We start from the raw sequence: 17829 nt of genomic DNA on the forward strand, positions 1-17829 counted from the left end.
AGCCTGCTCTCTTATAGAACCAAGACTATCAGCCCAGGGATGGTCCCACCCACAAGGGGCCTTTCCCCCTTGATCACTAATTGAGAAAATGCCTCACAGTTGTATCTCATGGAGGCATCTCCTCAACTGAAGCTCCTTTCTCTGTGATAACTCCAGCTGTGTCAAGTTGACACAAAACTAGCAGTACACCTATTAAATACATATGGAATTTTTTGTTGTAACAATTATTTATTTGCATCTATGTTTTCATGTATGCACTTATCCACAACCCACGTGTGGCAGGCAGAAGACAACTTGCAAGAGTCAGTTCTCTCCTCCTTCTACCATGTGGCTTCTGACAATCAAACTAAGTTATTTCATGTTTTGAGTTACTGATGTTTTTATGAAAAGACATTTAACTTCTCACACTTCTTTTTAACTTAAGGTCTTCATTCCAGTATATTTTCCTAGTCAATATGAGTCTGGCCAATCATTATTTGTCTAGTCTATCAAGTATAAGAATAATATTTTGAGTGTAAGCCATGGAGAACTTTTATCCCATTTATATCCATTTATTGTGTGTTTTAGTCATTTACAGGTGGAGGATACAGATTGGGGAATTCCTTCTACAAACGATCAGAGTATATCTATGGAGAAAATCAGCTCCAAGATGTAGGTACAGTCACTAAAATGTTTAAGCATTTGCCTCTAGTTTCTATTTTTCCCCCTTTCTGAATTAACAGTTGACACTATAAATATAGTCTCTCTTGTGGGTTAAAGAACCTGTGTGCTTCCAACTTCAGTGTTTCTATCTGCTATGTCTTACATTTAGAGACGTATAACTGTTTGTGGAAGGAATATAATTCTTATAATTTTCCTTTTAAATTGTATACCTTCAAAATGAATAACGAACTCAATTTAAAAAAAAAAACATATGAAACCATTATTTCTGTTGACTTTGGAATGTTAAAGTGATATGATTTTAGCTTTTGAGAAGGTCTGCCTTGCGCCGTGGCCTGGCTGTTTAAGCTGTGGAGCCAAGGAGAGTGTGGGTGTGGATGAGGGGTCTGAGTCACAGGTGCCAAGCAGAGGCTGACTTCTCACTGTTTGTGTCCTGCGTGATGCACAGAAGCCAGGCTCCACCTGTGGGGCTTCAATATTTGCAGCTATTATCAGTGCTTTAAGCTAAAAATAAACCTACTAAGTAAACATGTGAAGACACATGGTTAGCTTCAAGTAAAGCAAATATCTCTATATTTTAAGATAAATTAATCAGATAGTAATTTGGGAAATACCACATTGAAACGTAAAATTATTTAGAGATGAATTTCTTTTTTTTTTAAATCTCCAAAGGTTCAGGTTTTACTGAAGCTGTGGAGCAATGGTTTCAGTTTAGATGATGGAGAATTGAGGCCTTACAATGACCCAACAAATGCTCAGTTTTTGGAATCTGTTAAGAGAGGGTAAGACGAACTATCTGTGTTCTGTTTATCATGTTGAATGGAGCTATTTTGAGTATGTGCATGCATGTTCCTGCACCTGTATGTGTGTGCAAGTGCATGTGGGGATCATAGGTCAGCCTCAGTGGTTTTCTCACTTGCTGAGAATTTGCCAAATAGGCCAAGCTGGCTGGTCACTGAGCTCCCGGGTCCGTGACCCCAGTGCTGGGATGCAAGTGCATACCACCACATCTAGTCTTTTTGTTTATCTTCTAGAGGTTGAGCTCAGGCTGCCATGCTTGGGTGGCCTCAGTTGGACAAAATAGCTTCTCTCCCCAGAACTATTGCCTTTTTTTTTTTATCACTGTTCTGTATATACTACTAGCTTTCAAGAATTAGTTACTTTGACATATTACCTAAGTGACTTGGGGGAGATGGAGCTTTGTGGAGAAAGGACATTAGATGATTGAATCTCTTTTAACTATGATGACACTATAGGCTTTGCTCCAAGAAATACCTTTTTTAAAAAAAGATTTATTTATTTTTATTTTTTTTTATAATAATGCTAGTTTATTTATTTTTTTAATGTAAATGTAAGCATTCACTGAGTTATACACTTTTTTTTAAAGATTTATTTATTTATTATATGTAAGTACACTGTAGCTGTCTTCAGACACTCCAGAAGAGGGCGCCAGATCTCATTACAGATGGTTGTGAGCCACCATGTGGTTGCTGGGATTTGAACTCTGGACCTTTGGAAGAGCAGTCGGGTGCTCTTACCCACTGAGCCATCTCACCAGCCGAGATTTATTTATTTTATGTATGTGAGTACACTGTTGCTCTCTTTAGACACATCAGGAGAAGGCATCAGATCCCATTACAGATAGTTGTGAGCCACCATGTAGCTGCTGGGAGTTGAACTCAGAACATCTGGAAGAGATGTTAGTGCTCTTAACCACTAAGCTATCTCTCCAACCCCCTCTAAGAAGTATCTTAATATAATAAATCACTAAGTTGAATGCCTAGCTAGCTAGCTAGCTATTAAGCTTCTGCCCTGCTTCCTGTTGACTGGGTGCCATGACAATGAACCATGACTAAGGTAACTTATTAAAAAAAAAAAAAAAAAAGCATTTAATGAGGGCATACTGTTTCACCAGAGGGTGGAGCCATGATTATTAGGGCTGTAGGCATAGCACTCAAGCAGTGGCTGAGAACTCACATCTGAGCAACAGTCATGAAGCAGACAGAGACAGTCAGAAGTGATGTGGGCTATAAAACCTCAAAGCCCACCCCCAGTGACACAGCTCCTCCAAAGCCTTCCCCAGGAGTTCCACCAACTATGGACGGTGGCCAGTACTCAAACATATGTGCCAGCGGAAGCTATTCTTACTCAAAACCACCCAGTTCTGCTCCCTGGCTCTCATAGACTTGGAGCCTTATGACAATGCAGAATGCATTTAGTACAACTAAAAGTCTTCATAGTCATTAGCAGTCTCAGCACTGTTTCGAAGTTTCAAGTGTCTTCTGAGACACAAGGAAATCTCCTAATTGTAACTCGGTAAAAGCAAAAGCAAATTATACGCTTCTCACCTACGATGGTGCAGGACACAGATGCCCATTTTAAAAAGGGCGAATCAGAACATAGTGAGGAAGTACTGAACCAAAACAAGACCAGAACCCAGCAGGCCAAACTCCAAATCCTGTCTGTACTCCTGCCTCTGACATCAGATGGCTTGGATGGCTTTTTAGAAGTCCATCTCCTTCCAGCTTTTTTGACTACAGCGCCCTTCCCCCCCCCCCCCGCCCTCGCCTTGGTTCCTCTTCCTGTATAGATAATACTCTTTGACAGATATCCCATGATTCTATATCATCTCCAACATCTTGGGATCTCTAAAATAAAATGACCCAAGCATCATTTCACAGTCTCATGTAGTATCCTCTCTGGGTCTGCATTGAGGGAATCCCCTGCCTCTCACCTTTCCGCAGCAGCTTTTCATAACCCCTTTACTCCTGTATCCTTTGTACTGTAAACCCAGCACCCTATGGCCAGAGCTCTCAAAATCTGCCTGCTTGGGGTAGAACCATGGCCCCTCCTGAATTACTTTGGCATGAGTTCTTTAGGAACAGATAATTCCTTAGGCCTTTTCTTTTCACAAGTGTCAGGGTTAGCTGGGTGGGGTCTCCCTGGGGGCACCACACCCTTTATTCCTTGCCTCCTTATCTCTTTCAGCTCAAACCGAGACTCCAGCATTCCTTAAAGAAACAGAAGGGAGAGCCCCTTTAATGAAACATGCCCAAGGAGAGTGGCTAAAATGGGCTAGGGATAAAATCCTTTGAAACAAAGGAACTCTGAAAGAAAGACATTGTAGAAAGTGAGTGTGTAAATCTAATTTTTAACTTAAATTTGCATAGATACTGTAAGGATACCAAAGAAAGGCATGAAATGCCATCAATGGAGTGCTGAAGTCATTGGTGGCAAGTACTTGGATATAGCAGTTAAGACAGTGTACAGTTGAAAACTAAGAGTAATGGGGCAATGGAAATATTCGAGTAATACATGAAAACCAACATTGTTCAAACTCACACTCTAGCTTCAAGGTAATAGAAGAAAATGGTAATTATTTGCTAGAGTTAATTTCAGGCAAGTAGGACATTCATTGGGCTTACATAATATGAAGTGCAAACAGTGAGCAAAGTCTCCTTTCTGGGAAGAATATCTGTTTGAGGTTCTCTCTGGTATACTGTCTTTACTGGTCTTCAAGAGCAGGTATTAGGTAGTGTAATCTACTATACACATCACTTCTCCAGATACATCCTACCTTATATATAGTAAATAGACATAACTCTGTAAGTCAAAAATGTCTAGCAGTGATATCTACATAATTTCTTTAATATAAATTCATATTCCTATATATATATATATATATATATGTATATATATATATGCTTGATTCATCAATCTAGCACTTTTTCTGTAAATGTAACAAGCAGAAAATTACCGTAATGAGGTGTATGGAATTTTCAGCTTAATTACTGTTAGTGGTACTCATTCTAGGACTTGGTAGATTAAACGATAAACATATTCCTGGAATTGCAAAGTATTAAAAAATAAAATGAAACCTCCTAAAGTGCTCAGTGCTTCTACTTATTTGTCTGACAGAATAGACTTAGGCTCAGACGTTATAAAGAGAAGAGTTGTTCCCCATGGGAATCTCAGGCACATTCTGATTGCTGTAGCTGTGATACTGTCCTTGGTGGATAAGACCAGTCTTCCATAGCCCTGAATTCCACAGCCTCTGCCCTGGACACTGAAGTAGAATGGTTTTTACCTGTTACCTGATAATCAAAAATACCTTTATCAGTTTCTAGTTCCCTCCAGGATAGAGTTAGAAATAGATATTTGCAGCCAGGTATGGAGATTCTATGTACCCGTGACAAGTCCTTGTATAAGAGAAGATGTCTTTACAGTGTAGAACCTGTTCACTGTGATGAGTGCAAAGATGTGAAACAATGAAGAACCCTTACTTACCCACTGATGTGTATGCAGATGACGTGTGTATGCAGATGACATGTGTGTATGCAGATGACATGTGTGTATGCAGATGACATGTGTGTATGCACATGCCATCATGAGATCCAATTCCTTCCGGGATTCCCATGGTAGGTGCTTTATGGCCATCTGTAACTCCAGTCCCAGGAGCTTTATCGCTCAAGGACACCAGGTATGCACGTGCTGCATAGACAAACAGAGAAAACACTCAGACAAATAAGTTCTCAAAGTTAGAAAAGTGTGACAAAATATATGTGAACCCCCAAATCACCATGAAGCATTTTATATTAGCATGTAGCTCATGATGTAATTATCTCCGTGGAATCTTCCTTCTCTCCTTTGCAGAGAGATTCCCCTGGAGCTTCAGCGATTGGTCCATGGCAGCCAAGTGAACCTGGATATGGAGGATCATCAAGACGAAGAGTACATAAAACCCAGGCTGCGATTCAAGGCTTTCAGTGGAGAAGGGCAAAAACTCGGAAGGTAAAATCCCTCTAGTGGGAAAACCACTTCTTTGCTCAAAATGACATTTCTTAGAAAATACGAAATCAAAATAGCTTGTAAAGTAAAAACTGCATTCTGACTATGACGACTTTGCTGCTGTAAGTGGGCATCCAGCCCTCATAATATTCATAGCCAGTACCCAGAGGTCAGTACTTCTCACATACGTTAAGATCTCGTGTTAACAGCTCTTTCAACACACACTGCTCTTACAGAGGGCCTGACTTTGGTTCCCCATGCCCATGCCATGCAGTTCACAGCTACCTGTAACTCCAGTTCCAGTCATCCATGGGCATCTATACATGTGTACACATAGCCACATAGGCACACACACATGATGAAAGGCAAATTTTTAAATTCATGAAAATTTAAAATAATATGTGGAAACTTATTACTCCATTTTGAAATAACGGTAATTTGCACACGGAATGATGGAGCTAAAGAATTTTTAGAACTAGCACTAGTGGTGGTTCCAACCACGCACTCTGGGGCGTGTGCTTCTCACTGCTGTGCCATGTACTCTGCTTCAGTTTTGGTATGTAGGGTTACATAAGGCCATTTTCCTGTAAGTATATAATGAATATTGCTTTGAGCATATCCCCCCCTGCACACACTGCCCCCCTCTTCACTAGTCCCCTTTGTTCTCCAGTTTCAGGTTTTTTCCTGTTTTTGTATGTGTGTATGTGTGTGTGTATGTATATGTGTGCGCACACGGTTTCATTTCTGCTTCCAGTCTTATGGCTTCAGAAGAGAAACTGTAGAGGTATTGCTGATTGGAGGACGCAGTTGATATATCTTTACCTCACACTTTTAAGTGGCTGTATCTGTATGAGTAAGCACTGAGGTGCTACAGCAGGAGCAGCAGACTTTAGTTGGTACTTTTCTGTGACTTATTAAGGAGCCTTAAGTTCCTTCTCCAGCATTACCAACCTAGCCTGGTGCTCTACACCTGCAGTCCAAGCACTACAGGCAGGAAGAACAGAATTTCAAGGTCAGCAGCCTCTTGCCAGGCTGTGACCAGTCCCAGCTGTATACCTGCTTTTGCTGGCCTGGGCTAGAGCCTGACCTTACTTCAAAATGGAAAATGAAGTTTGTTCAGGTTTACTATACAGAAAATTAACACTAGAATATTAATGTACTCTACTCATAAACTCATATTTAATCAATTATTACATTTAATAAAGTGAAGAATTATACATAACACTTTACAATGAACATTTAGATTGAGAACTATATAAGGTTTGATCCCTGGCACCAAAACTATTGAGAAAGAGAGAGAGAGAGAGAGAGAGAGAGAGAGAGAGAGAGAGGTATTCTTCTACATGCTGACCACCAGTTGAACCAGTACCAATTGTTGAAAATGCTGTCTTTTTTTCCACTGGATGATTTTTATCTCCTTTGTCAAAAGTCAGATGATTTCCATGTACAAAACTCAAGTCCAAGTGGATCAAGGACCTCCACATAAAACCAGATACACTGAAACTAATAGAAGAGAAAGTGGGGAAGAGCCTCAAACACATGGGCTCAGGGAAAAATTTCCTGAACAAAACACCAATGGCTTATGCTCTAAGATCAACAATAGACAGATGGGACCTCATAAATTTGCAAAGCTTCTGAAAGGCAAAGGACACTGTCAGTAGGAGAACACAGCAACAAACAGATTGGGAAAAGATCTTTACAAACCCTACATCTGAGAGAGGGCTAATATCCAATATATACAAAGAACTCAAGAAGTTAGACTCCAGAGAATCAAATAACCCTATTAAAAAATGGGGTACAGAGCTAAACAAAGAATTCTCAACTGAGGAATACCGAAGGGCTGAGAAGCACCTAAAGAAATGTTCAGCATCCTTAGTCATTAGAGAAATGCAAATCAAAACGACCCCGAGACTTCACCTGACACCAGTCAGAGTGGCTAAGGTCAAAAACTCAGGTGACAGCAGATGCTGGTGAGGATGTGGAGAAAGGGGAACACTACTCCATTGTTGGTGGGATTGCAAACTGATACAACCTCTCTTGACATCAGTCTGGCGGTTCCTCAGAAAATTGGACCCTGCTATACCACTCCTGGGCATATAACCAAAAGATGCCCCAACATATAACAAGGACACATGCTCCACTATGTTCATAGCAGCCTTATTTATAATAGTCAGAAGCTGGAAACAACCCAAGTGTCCTTCAACAGAGGAATGGATACAGAAAATGTGGTACATTTACACAATGGAATATTACGAAGCTTTAAGAAACTCTTGGGCAAATGGATGGAACTAGAAAATATCATCATCCTGAGTGAGGTAACCCAATCACAAAACACACATGGTACGCACTCACTAATGAGTGGATATTAACCCAAAAGCTCGGAATACCCAAGATACAATTCACAAACCACCTGAAACTCAAGAAGAAGGAAGACCAAAGTGTGGATGCTGAAGGGGTTTGCAACCCCATAGGAAGAACAACAATATCAATCAACCAGCCCCCTCCCCCCATCCAAGCTCCCAGGGACTAAACCACCAATCAAAGAATACACATGGAGGGACCCATGGCTCCAACCACATATGTAGCAGAGGGTGACCTTGTCCAGCATCAATGGGAGGAGAGGCCCTTGGTCCTGTGAAGGCTCGATATCCCAGTGTAGGGGAATGCCAGGGAGGGGGAACACCCTCATAGAAGCAGGGGGTGGGGGGATTAGCTAGGAGGTTTCCGGGGGTGGAGGTGGGGACCGACCAGGAAAGGGGATAACATTTGAAATGTAAATAAAATATCTAATAAAAAAAGAACTGTTAATATAGACGCTTAATAGTTATCATTTTCCAAGAGAGCCAGTCAGCTACTTAACACAAATATATAGAAGAAAAGAATCCATTTTCCTATAGTCTATTCAAAGACAATACAGATGGAAGCTAGCCATGTTTTGTGATACACACGTAATTATGGAGTAATCGGAATAAAAATGTTATCCAGTTATATAAGAGAAATAACGAAATCATGCGAGACAAATGGCAGAATAACCTGAGTTGAGCCGGAGTCATTTGTTGGCAGGAAGACTAGAGGTGACATTCTCCATGGATTTGATGATGAATGATGAAACGTGGATAGCGATCTCTTTGTTTCTAAAGGCATTCTCTGTCCATTTGCAAGCTGCGTAGAGAAGATTCTGCTTGCCGCACAGTCTTTGACTCTGAGGTTGAGCTTTGCCCTGGTCCCTAGTCCTCAGGGATGCTCTTACCTAACACTGAGTGTTGCCCTGCAAGCACTGCTGCCTCCTGGACTCTACATGGCTGAGCCCAGACGCTCCCTGCTTCCTTCCCTCAGCCCCAATTCTAGTCCCACATCACATACTTAAGCACATTCCGTTGCTTTGGCTTCAAAGAATTTCTCAGCCTGATAATAATTGTTTTCATGTTACTTCCAGATTCCTGGTTAGTCCTTTAAGTTTCAAACTGTCCAAAGGACTTGTACTGGCTAGTTTTGTGTCAACTTGACACAGCTGGAGTTATCACAGAGAAAGGAGCTTCAGTTGAGGAGCTGCCTCCATGAGATCCAACTGTAAGGCATTTTCTCAATTAGTGATCAAGCGGGAAAGGCCCCTTGTGGGTGGGACCATCTCTGGGCTGGTAGTCTTGGTTCTATAAGAGAGCAGGCTGAGCATGCCAGGGGAAGCAAGCCAGTAAAGAACATCCCTCCATGGCCTCTGCGCCAGCTCCTGCTTCCTGACCTGCTTGAGTTCCAGTCCTGACATCCTTGGTGATAAACAGCAATGTGGAAATGTAAGGTGAATAAACCCTTTCCTCCCCAAATTGCTTCTTGGTCATGATGTTTGTGCAGGAATAGAAACCCTGACTAAGACAGGACTCTTAGCCCAAAACCTTTCTTCCTGCCTTTCTAGCAGAATTTTTGTATGTCTTAATTTTTCTCTTTAAAAATAGTTTTTAATTAACCTTAAAACAAAAACTGTATATGAAAATGTCACTGTAGGGCTGCAGGGATGGCTCAGTGGTTAAGAGTATGTGCTGTTTGTACAGATGACCTGGTTTGGTTCTCAGCACCCATGTGCGAGAGATGACAGCCATCTATAAATTCAGATTCAAAAGAACTAACGGCTTCCCTGGCTTTCTCATAGTGCATACACATAAATGTAGGCAAAACACTTGTACACATAAAAACAAATCTTTTTAAATAACCACCACTGTAGTGTGGGGTTGAATAAGGGGGAAGTTTGCTGTCCACGGGTGTAATCCCTGTAGTAATGGGGTTGAAGCAGAAGGATCAGTTCAAGGCCATCCTGAGATACAGAATGAGTCACTGACTCAAAAGCGTTCAACAGCAAAGAAAAGTGGCTCTGAAAATGAACACTGAATTTAGCCATATAACCTCAGTGCCTGCTTACCAGTGCTGAACTTGGCATTGAACAGAGTTCTGGTCTGCCTTTGCCTCAGAGCTTTCCACTGTCATGGTGCCCTACCTATTCTGAAAGTCCATCCATTTCAGTTTGTAAATAATTCATTTTCACACACCTGCTTCTTACAAGGAGACACATCCAGATGCTTTCTACCTAGATTTTCCCCCTGCTTTGTACTTCATTTTTGTTTCAGAAAAAGCTTAGCCGGGTGTGGTGGCACACGCCTTTAATCCCAGCACTTGGGAGGCAGAGGCAGGCAGATTTCTGAGTTTGAGGCCAGCCTGGTCAACAGAGTGAGTTCCAGGACAGCCAGGGCTACACAGAGAAACCCGGTCTCGAAGAAACCAAAAAAGCTCATCTGCTCAAAATTTTTTGCCAAGCGAAATTTTAAATGATGGAAACAGCATGATGAAGTGCTTTATGTCATAGAAAAGAGCTACATCAGCTTTCACATTTTCTCAGTAGGTCCCACCTTTAGGTAGAGTAGAAGTGCCTTTGTGCCTGATGAAGTTAATTTGTACAACGGTTGTCTCTCACCAGATAGACTTGGGACAGTGGGGATGGCTCACTTGTCAGGGTCACACGGGACACGTGAGGGAGATGACCGTGCAGTGGTGGTGATGATGTGTGTGCGTGGTTATTGGTGAGAAAGGCATCTTGTGCCTCTTTTGTGATCTCCATCTCTCTCTCCCCTGGGCAGTAGTATGACAGTGTAGCTGTTTAAGTCTTCAGTTTGGAACTTGAAGAATTTCCTTAAGTATTTAGTAATTTGCTGTTTTCTCCTTTTGTTTATTTTTATCACATGTTTTCTCAAATTGTGATAAAGTGTGAAAGGTGCAGGTGTTGGCAGTAACGATCGGCTAACTTTACTATCAGATAACTGTTTGGGAGAGACTTTGAATAAGAGTCAATGCCTAGTGCTCATAGCAGGAGCTGTATAAAGTAAAATACATGGGGGACCCTGAAATCTTAGTATTTGAGAGAATAAACAAAGCTGTAAAAACTCCACTAAGATGGTACTTGGTATTTGAAATCTGCTTTCTTTATGCTCCTGGGCATGCTGATGTTAACTCTCAGATTTCGGACTTCTCTCCAAACTGTATGGTAAACAGTGTGAGGAAAACTCAAGAGATGAAGTTGAAGAAATGCAGCTAGTCTTCTAAGAGGTCTGGGATTAGTAAGTGGGACTCATAGGCTCCAGACTAATGTTAATCTAACTGAAGAAGCCGAAGGAAGTGGTAAGCTGGAAGGAGGCTGTGTCTTGCTTGTTTGGAAGTCCTCTGAGGGATCCCAGCACAGTTGACTGGAGAGCTGAAGCTTTGCCTCCTTGGGTGTGTCCTGTAGCCTACATACTCAGTTTGCTCAAATTAATAAACTCTTCTTTCTTAGCCTTACACCTGAAATCGTCAGTACTCCTTCCTCCCCAGAAGAAGAGGATAAATCAATACTGAATGCAGCTGTTCTTATTGATGATTCAATGCCCACCACAAAAATTCAGATCAGGCTGGCAGATGGAAGTCGTCTCGTACAGAGATTCAATAGCACACACCGGTAAGCGGCTCTGCCAGCTGGAGGTCTTGTGTTCCTTTCTGTTTCATCCACAGGACAGCACACAAAGCATATTGAATAGATGAAGGTATTACAATTTAAAGTAAGCCTTTGACAGAAGAATGCTTAAAAGGATAGCAAATACCTACAGTAAATTAAATAAATGGCCATAATCTTTGTAAACTATCCAGTTTGTCCAAGTTCAGAGAATGCAAAGGTAAAAGCAGTAGGTTTGCATTGTGACTAAAACTGAGCCAAATGGACTCAGATTTAAGCTAAGATCCTATTGGGACTTTCTCAGTTAAAATGTTGGTCACTGTCAGCGAGGCACAGTTGTATTCACCTGTCAGCCCATCATTTGGAAACTCAAAACAATACAAGTTTGAAGTAAGTATGAACTACATGACAAGACATTATCTCAAGAGGGTTAGGACATCTGATCAGACCTATCTGTATAACAACAGCATAATGGAAATGCATGGCATAAGCAGTTTATTTTGTTGGTACAGAATCTCTAATACACTGCTTCATTGTCTCTTTGATACTCATTTGAGTATAAATATTTCCCTATACATAAGAGTTCTTATAAAACCCTAGTGTGCATTTATAGTCTTAGTTAAGTTACTAGGTATATGTGAGAGTGATTTTTAAAATTCTTTTTTGTTACTATTTTTAAAGATAGAATTTCACTCTAGCCTCAAACTCAGTGATCTTGACTTACTCTTCCAAGAGGTGGAATTACAGATTTGTACCACACATAGCTTTTATATGTATGGATGGGTGCATGTAAAATCCTTTTGATAGTGTTAGACTGACCAGTGTCCACAGGTGACTTAGACACTTAGACTGCTAACAGTTCTTACTCTGAACACAGATTTATACTTTTAATATAGTATAGCAATATTTTTAACACTATTTTATACACAATTCACTTCAAGATTGTTTTGTTTCATTATAAATGTATACTCCAAAGTTATTTTTCTTTTAAAATCTGATAAACTTTCCCATCAAAATAATGTATATTTTAGTGTGAGAATGGTTTTCACTAAAAATGTCCCTTTTCTACAATAAGCCATTTTTACTTCTTCCTTCAGGATTCTGGATGTACGAGACTTTATAGTACAGTCACGTCCTGAATTTGCAACTACTGACTTTATTCTTGTGACGTCATTTCCAAGTAAAGAACTGACAGATGAAAGCGTGACACTACAAGAAGCGGATATTCTTAACACTGTGATACTGCAACAGCTAAAATAGTATTGCTCCAGCCCGTGTAGTAGCATATAGGAGTAGGTAATGCTGTGTGTATTGGTAAAATACTTCCAGCATAAAACAACCAGGTTATTTTTATTATTCAGAAATTCTGGTTTTCCTGTTATTCTGTCTTTCAGTCTTTGTCTAGATAAATTTAGACTAAGGATAGATCTTGATGTTTGAATTCTTAGTTGTAGGGCTGGCTTGTATTGATGGCTTATAAATGTTTAGATCAGTCAACTTATTACATGCTCAGTGCTAAATGTAATAACATTTTCAGATGAAACGAACAGAACCCCTTTTTGGTAAGTGTATTTGATAAAATTTGCACTCAAGTTTCTTAATGTAGCAGTGACCAGTAGCCAGAAAGGATCCTTCACTGTAATATATGCCATAGTGTCTCCCTTGAGTTTGAAATTGTTTGTTCATACAACAATTAAGATTTTGCATATTCTTTTTGCATATTGTTTAAACTATGCTAGTACCACAAAATATATTTTTTTCCTTCTGTTTTATAAAATTACAACTGTCATAAACTGAATTTTAATAGATAAAAAAGTCATCAGCTCTTGGTAAGATGTGATAAACAGCACTCCTTTGCAGAGCCTGTGTGTATCACAGTCGTTCACTCATTCAGCATTTCTCTAGGGTCTCTGTCACACACAGACACCGCTGGAGGTTTCCAACACATAATATATTCCTCAGTGTAGGAACTCAGTCTGAGAGACTGAAGTCAAAATTACCAGCAAGATGTTTGTGTTTCCCTGGTCCAGGCACTTCTTGGATAGCTTGGGAAATATCAAAAATGGCAGGAATACTTGTTTGCCCCCTGAGCTCCATCCTATCCATGGTCACCATTTCTCTGTCATTTCCTGGTGTTGACATAAGAAAGTACAAAATTTGTGACTGAAGTAGCACCGCTTTAGAAGTATGTAAGTGGGAAGTGGACACAGAATTCCTCCCTGGCTGCTCAGCCTCCAGAGACCACTGTGCCCCATCCCCATGGTGCTCTCCATCATCTAACAGCCAGCATTGCTGCTCTCTGACAATGATAAGATAGGAAGGAGCACAGGGCAAGTCGTTGGCACTGCCGAGTGTGAACTTTATAGTAACCTTAATCATTCTTCAGAGTTGCTCTTTCTTTGGAGGGATTGACATGCTTTTTTACCCGAGTCCACACTGTCTCTAAGATTCATTTGCCAAATAAACTCACCCCATTCACAGGTGCTCAGGTATCCCAGCCTGTTACATTGATGCCAGCTCCAAAACCTTATCTGGATTTTATTGACTCAGAAGTCCCAAATCTCATTAAGATTATCCACATTAAGTGTGTGTATGGGTGGGGGGGGGTGGGATCCTTTGACAGTACAATTGTCTGCTCACAAGTTAATGGCAGGACAATTATAAACTATGCTATAAACATTGGCCTGTAAAGGGGCAGGAGGCAATGGAAGCGGAGTCACTGGGATCAAGGAACACACAGAATCAGCCAGACACACCATTCACCATCTAAGGCTTGATGTGCATCCAAGGCTGATGTGCAGCTGCATAGCTCAGGCCTCTAAGTTTTGGCTGTCCCTGTCATCTTCCTTTCGCAGAAGCCACTCAGCTCGCTTCTTCATTTCTATTGTACTGTGTACTCTTCATGCTAAAATAGCACAGGTCTGTCAAGAAACCTCAGGATCTCCTGTGAGCCTTGGGGATGAGGCCCACTAAGTAGGACACACTTCCAAGCATCTTTCTGTGTAACAGAAATAATCCCATCTCTAAGTTTTACTTTTTCAGAGAAAAAAGAACTGTGTCATATGCGTAATCTCCTCAGAGAGCCCTTAGACTGAATATGCAAACCTTTTTGTTAGATGTGTTTTGGGGTGGAGAAGCCTGAATGTGATGGTGGCCATCTTCCTCAGTTTCTTTCCACCTTATTCAGGCAGGGTCTCCCAGTTACAACCAGAGTTCACCACTGCACCTAGTTTGGCTAGCCTGCCCTAGGGATTTCCTGTTCCTGCCTTCTGAGTGCTGGAATTGTAGGCAACCATCCTACCCACCACACAAGACAAGCACTTTAGCTACTGAGCCATCCCCCTGCCCTCACATTCTCAAAATACTATACAGCCACCTCTTCGTCTCTTTCTAGACATCAGGTTTCCTGACAGTGCTGTCATTTTCTTAAATCTTTTGTAAGTGTTAGTAGTTGTTTACATACACTAAGTATTCTACCAAGCCCTGCTTTCTCTTTATAAATCACCTCTCCACACACTGTTTCTGTTTACTGTCAAACTCTATTACAACCAGCAAAGAGAACACAGGTTAACGTTTACTTGAAAAATTCAGCTTAGTCTTAAACTCATCATATACAAATTCTGCTTATCACATATCTGTCCAGCTGCACACTGTGGCCGTACAGAATGTCTGAGTCTGTAGCCACATCTACCTTCTGGGATTGCCCCAGCAGCAGGCTCCACTTCTTCCTGGTTAGCTGGAATGTGCTGTAGGGACCTAGGGTTCTCTGGTTATTGCAAGGAAATGAGCTAGGATTTTTGCTTTGTAGTCTTTGAAACAGGGTCTTGCTATATAGTCCCTGGGTGATCTGGGATTCATTAGGTAGACCATGCTGACCTCAAACTCAGATCTGCCTGCCTCTACCTCCTGAGTGCTAGGATTAAAGTCCCGTGTCATCTGAGAGCTAAGATTTTGAATACTTGGGTCTGTTGCAGCAAGATCTCTGTGGAGAATTTTTCTCAGTCATATAGAAAACAAACCCTTCAGAATCCTTCCTCTCACTATACAGACTCTGCCCTGCCCCTTTTCCTGTGTTCAGTACAATGTGGGGTCACAGTTGTAGTTCAAAAGATTACTAAAGCCAGCTGTGGTCACACACGCCTGATCCTACCACTAAGGAAAGACCACTGGAGGCCAGCCTAGGCTACAGTATAAAACTGCCTTAAACAAAACAAAACAAAAAAGGAAAACACATAATTTCAGATGGAGGGAAAGTAGTGCTAGAGAGATGGAATCAATAGGTAGAGCAGGGATGAGGAGCAGAAACTGCAGGCCCAGAATCCATGTCAGTCCCAGCAGCTATGTGGCCACCTGTAATCTCAGGACAGGGTGGAACAGGGGGCTAACTAGACTGGCTAGATTGGGTACTTCCAGATTCTGCAAGAGCTCCCTCTTCAGTAAATAGAGAACAATCAGGAAGTCGTGGTCAGCTTCAGCCCTCTAGGCACACACACGTATGGGCATACATACTCCTGGAGTTGCCTCCTCCCCAATATACATGTGCAAAAAAAAAAAAAAGGAAAAATGGTGAAATACCTTAATCATTGGAAACAAATGAGCATTACCTGTTTTTAAAATTGGAAAAAAAATCTCTAAACCTTTAAAATAATTTGAATTTTTCTTCTAGCGTTTTCATCCATTATATGGAATGCCTACAGATGCATATACAAAAAGGATGGCTGCTGTTTTTGTGCACAATTGTCTTCCAAAAGACAGAGGTGTGCATTAGGACAAAGAATCGAATGCCCGCATGGGTGATGGGGACTTTGACAGCGACTCCAGTGTATGCTTTATTGAGAATCCACATATGCTCTAGTCACTATAACTTTTAAAATATGTCACTGTCACAAGGCAAGGTGGCCACATAAGCACTTAGGAAAGTGTCTGAGGACAGTTGTTTTAAATGATGATGTAATAAAAGTTTGTAATATCTGCTTACAAATAATGTTTTCATTGAAACTCATTGAATGATTCTCAAATTAGCCATGATGTGTAGGTTTGACTTAAGTGGTTGACTGGGTTAAACTTGAGTATTTTCATGACTTAATTCATATGGCTGAGTTTGCCTTTTCTATTTTTGTCCTACTACAGAAATAGATTCAGGTACTTTTTGGCTGTTTACCCCTGTGTAGTTCTGAAAACATTGGCATAAAATATATGATTATAAGGCACATTCAGTTTCCCCTTAAGATTTTGTATCCATGTTGATAATGCATATCTGGCCAATATTGCCAAAAGCCAAGGAAGTTTTTATACTCTGAAATATCTCTAATTTCAGTTAAAGAGTTTATAAAAGAAGTCCTGGTGCATATATAAGAGTGTGCTTGCGCGCACGTGTGTGTGTGTGTGTGTGTGTGTGTGTTTACAAAGTCCAGAACAATGACTTCTGTGTCTTACAACCTAACAAAACTTAAGAGTTTTGCCTCTTAAAGACCGCATTGCCATGATCTGGGGGTCCTGGGTATGCTCTTTAGAAGGTTTGGACTTGGCGGTCCCTCTTCCTTTAGATAACTGTTTATATAGGAAGCAGACTTAGACTCACTGTAATCCGCAGCTACCTTAAGAGTTCTCTTGTATGCTGCAGTTGATTTCAAAGAAAACTCCTTAAAGGAAAGACATCAAGAAAGAAAGTTAATGAGTCACCACTGGTTGTATTGTAACACTGCCTTTTGTTGCAGGACCAAATAAATGTCTAGTTAACACAGTAGGGTGGACTTAACAGCCTTGTACAAAATTAGCAACACAACCCTTTTTCTCTTGGCAAGTTAGGATATTGTCTAATTTACAACACACCAAAAAGGGGGGCAAGAGACTAAAGATGAGGGAGTGCTCACTGCCCTGTGTTAAACAGTCTTTGCTGTTCTGCCTCTCCCTCTGCAGTCTGCACGAGCTTGGTCCTGTGTCTAAGTACTGGAACAGTCAGAGACTACTAAGCGCCCTTTTGACTTTGTGCCCTCCTCTACGCAATGTACCTTCGAATGTGTTTTTCAGAACAAAGTAATAAATGGTTATTTTATGTGCTTTTCATTTTTAAAATCTTCCCCATTTTATTTTGATTTTTAACTCTGTGACAAAGTTTTATTTCCTTGCTAACATTGCCACTTTTATTTTAGGGTCAAGAACGATAACTCATTTTTAGTGTTATATGCCAATCTGTGTTAATTTAAAAGTGGCAAATATAAATAATACATACTTTTAGGAAATGGTAGACTTGAAAATCATATTGTGAGCATAGTTGAGAGCAAATGGACAAATGGGCTGCTTTCAATGGCCTGCAATTTGTACTAAGGTTTAAAGCTGTAAGAGAAATAATGTCTTAAATGTTCTTGTTTCCTGTAGATGGATACAATGTTAAGTTCAACATTCTAAGGCAT

The 17829-nt window shown here is 40.7% G+C and overlaps 1 protein-coding gene and 1 long non-coding RNA gene across 3 annotated transcripts in view; one reads left to right on the plus strand and one right to left on the minus strand.

The window, feature by feature from the left end:
* Positions 1-8712, minus strand: part of LOC115030889 — a 51655-nt gene extending 42943 nt beyond the window's left edge. The window contains exons 1-2 of the long non-coding RNA XR_003836478.1: positions 8482-8712; positions 4948-5151 (exon numbers count right to left, since the gene is read on the minus strand). This is a non-coding gene — a long non-coding RNA (uncharacterized LOC115030889). The remainder of the gene's footprint in view (positions 1-4947; positions 5152-8481) is intronic.
* Positions 1-13987, plus strand: part of Ubxn2b (UBX domain protein 2B) — a 26442-nt gene extending 12455 nt beyond the window's left edge. For both annotated transcript variants that reach the window (XM_021160893.2, XM_029476615.1), the window contains 5 exons: positions 568-651; positions 1333-1442; positions 5314-5451; positions 11261-11422; positions 12514-13987. In XM_021160893.2, the coding sequence (XP_021016552.1) occupies positions 568-651; positions 1333-1442; positions 5314-5451; positions 11261-11422; positions 12514-12676 (657 nt within the window). In that variant the 3' untranslated portion in view covers positions 12677-13987. The remainder of the gene's footprint in view (positions 1-567; positions 652-1332; positions 1443-5313; positions 5452-11260; positions 11423-12513) is intronic.
* The last annotated feature ends 3842 nt before the right edge of the window (positions 13988-17829 follow it).

The sequence above is a fragment of the Mus caroli genome, chromosome 4, assembly GCF_900094665.2.
Source record: "Mus caroli chromosome 4, CAROLI_EIJ_v1.1, whole genome shotgun sequence".
Lineage (NCBI taxonomy): Eukaryota > Metazoa > Chordata > Mammalia > Rodentia > Muridae > Mus > Mus caroli.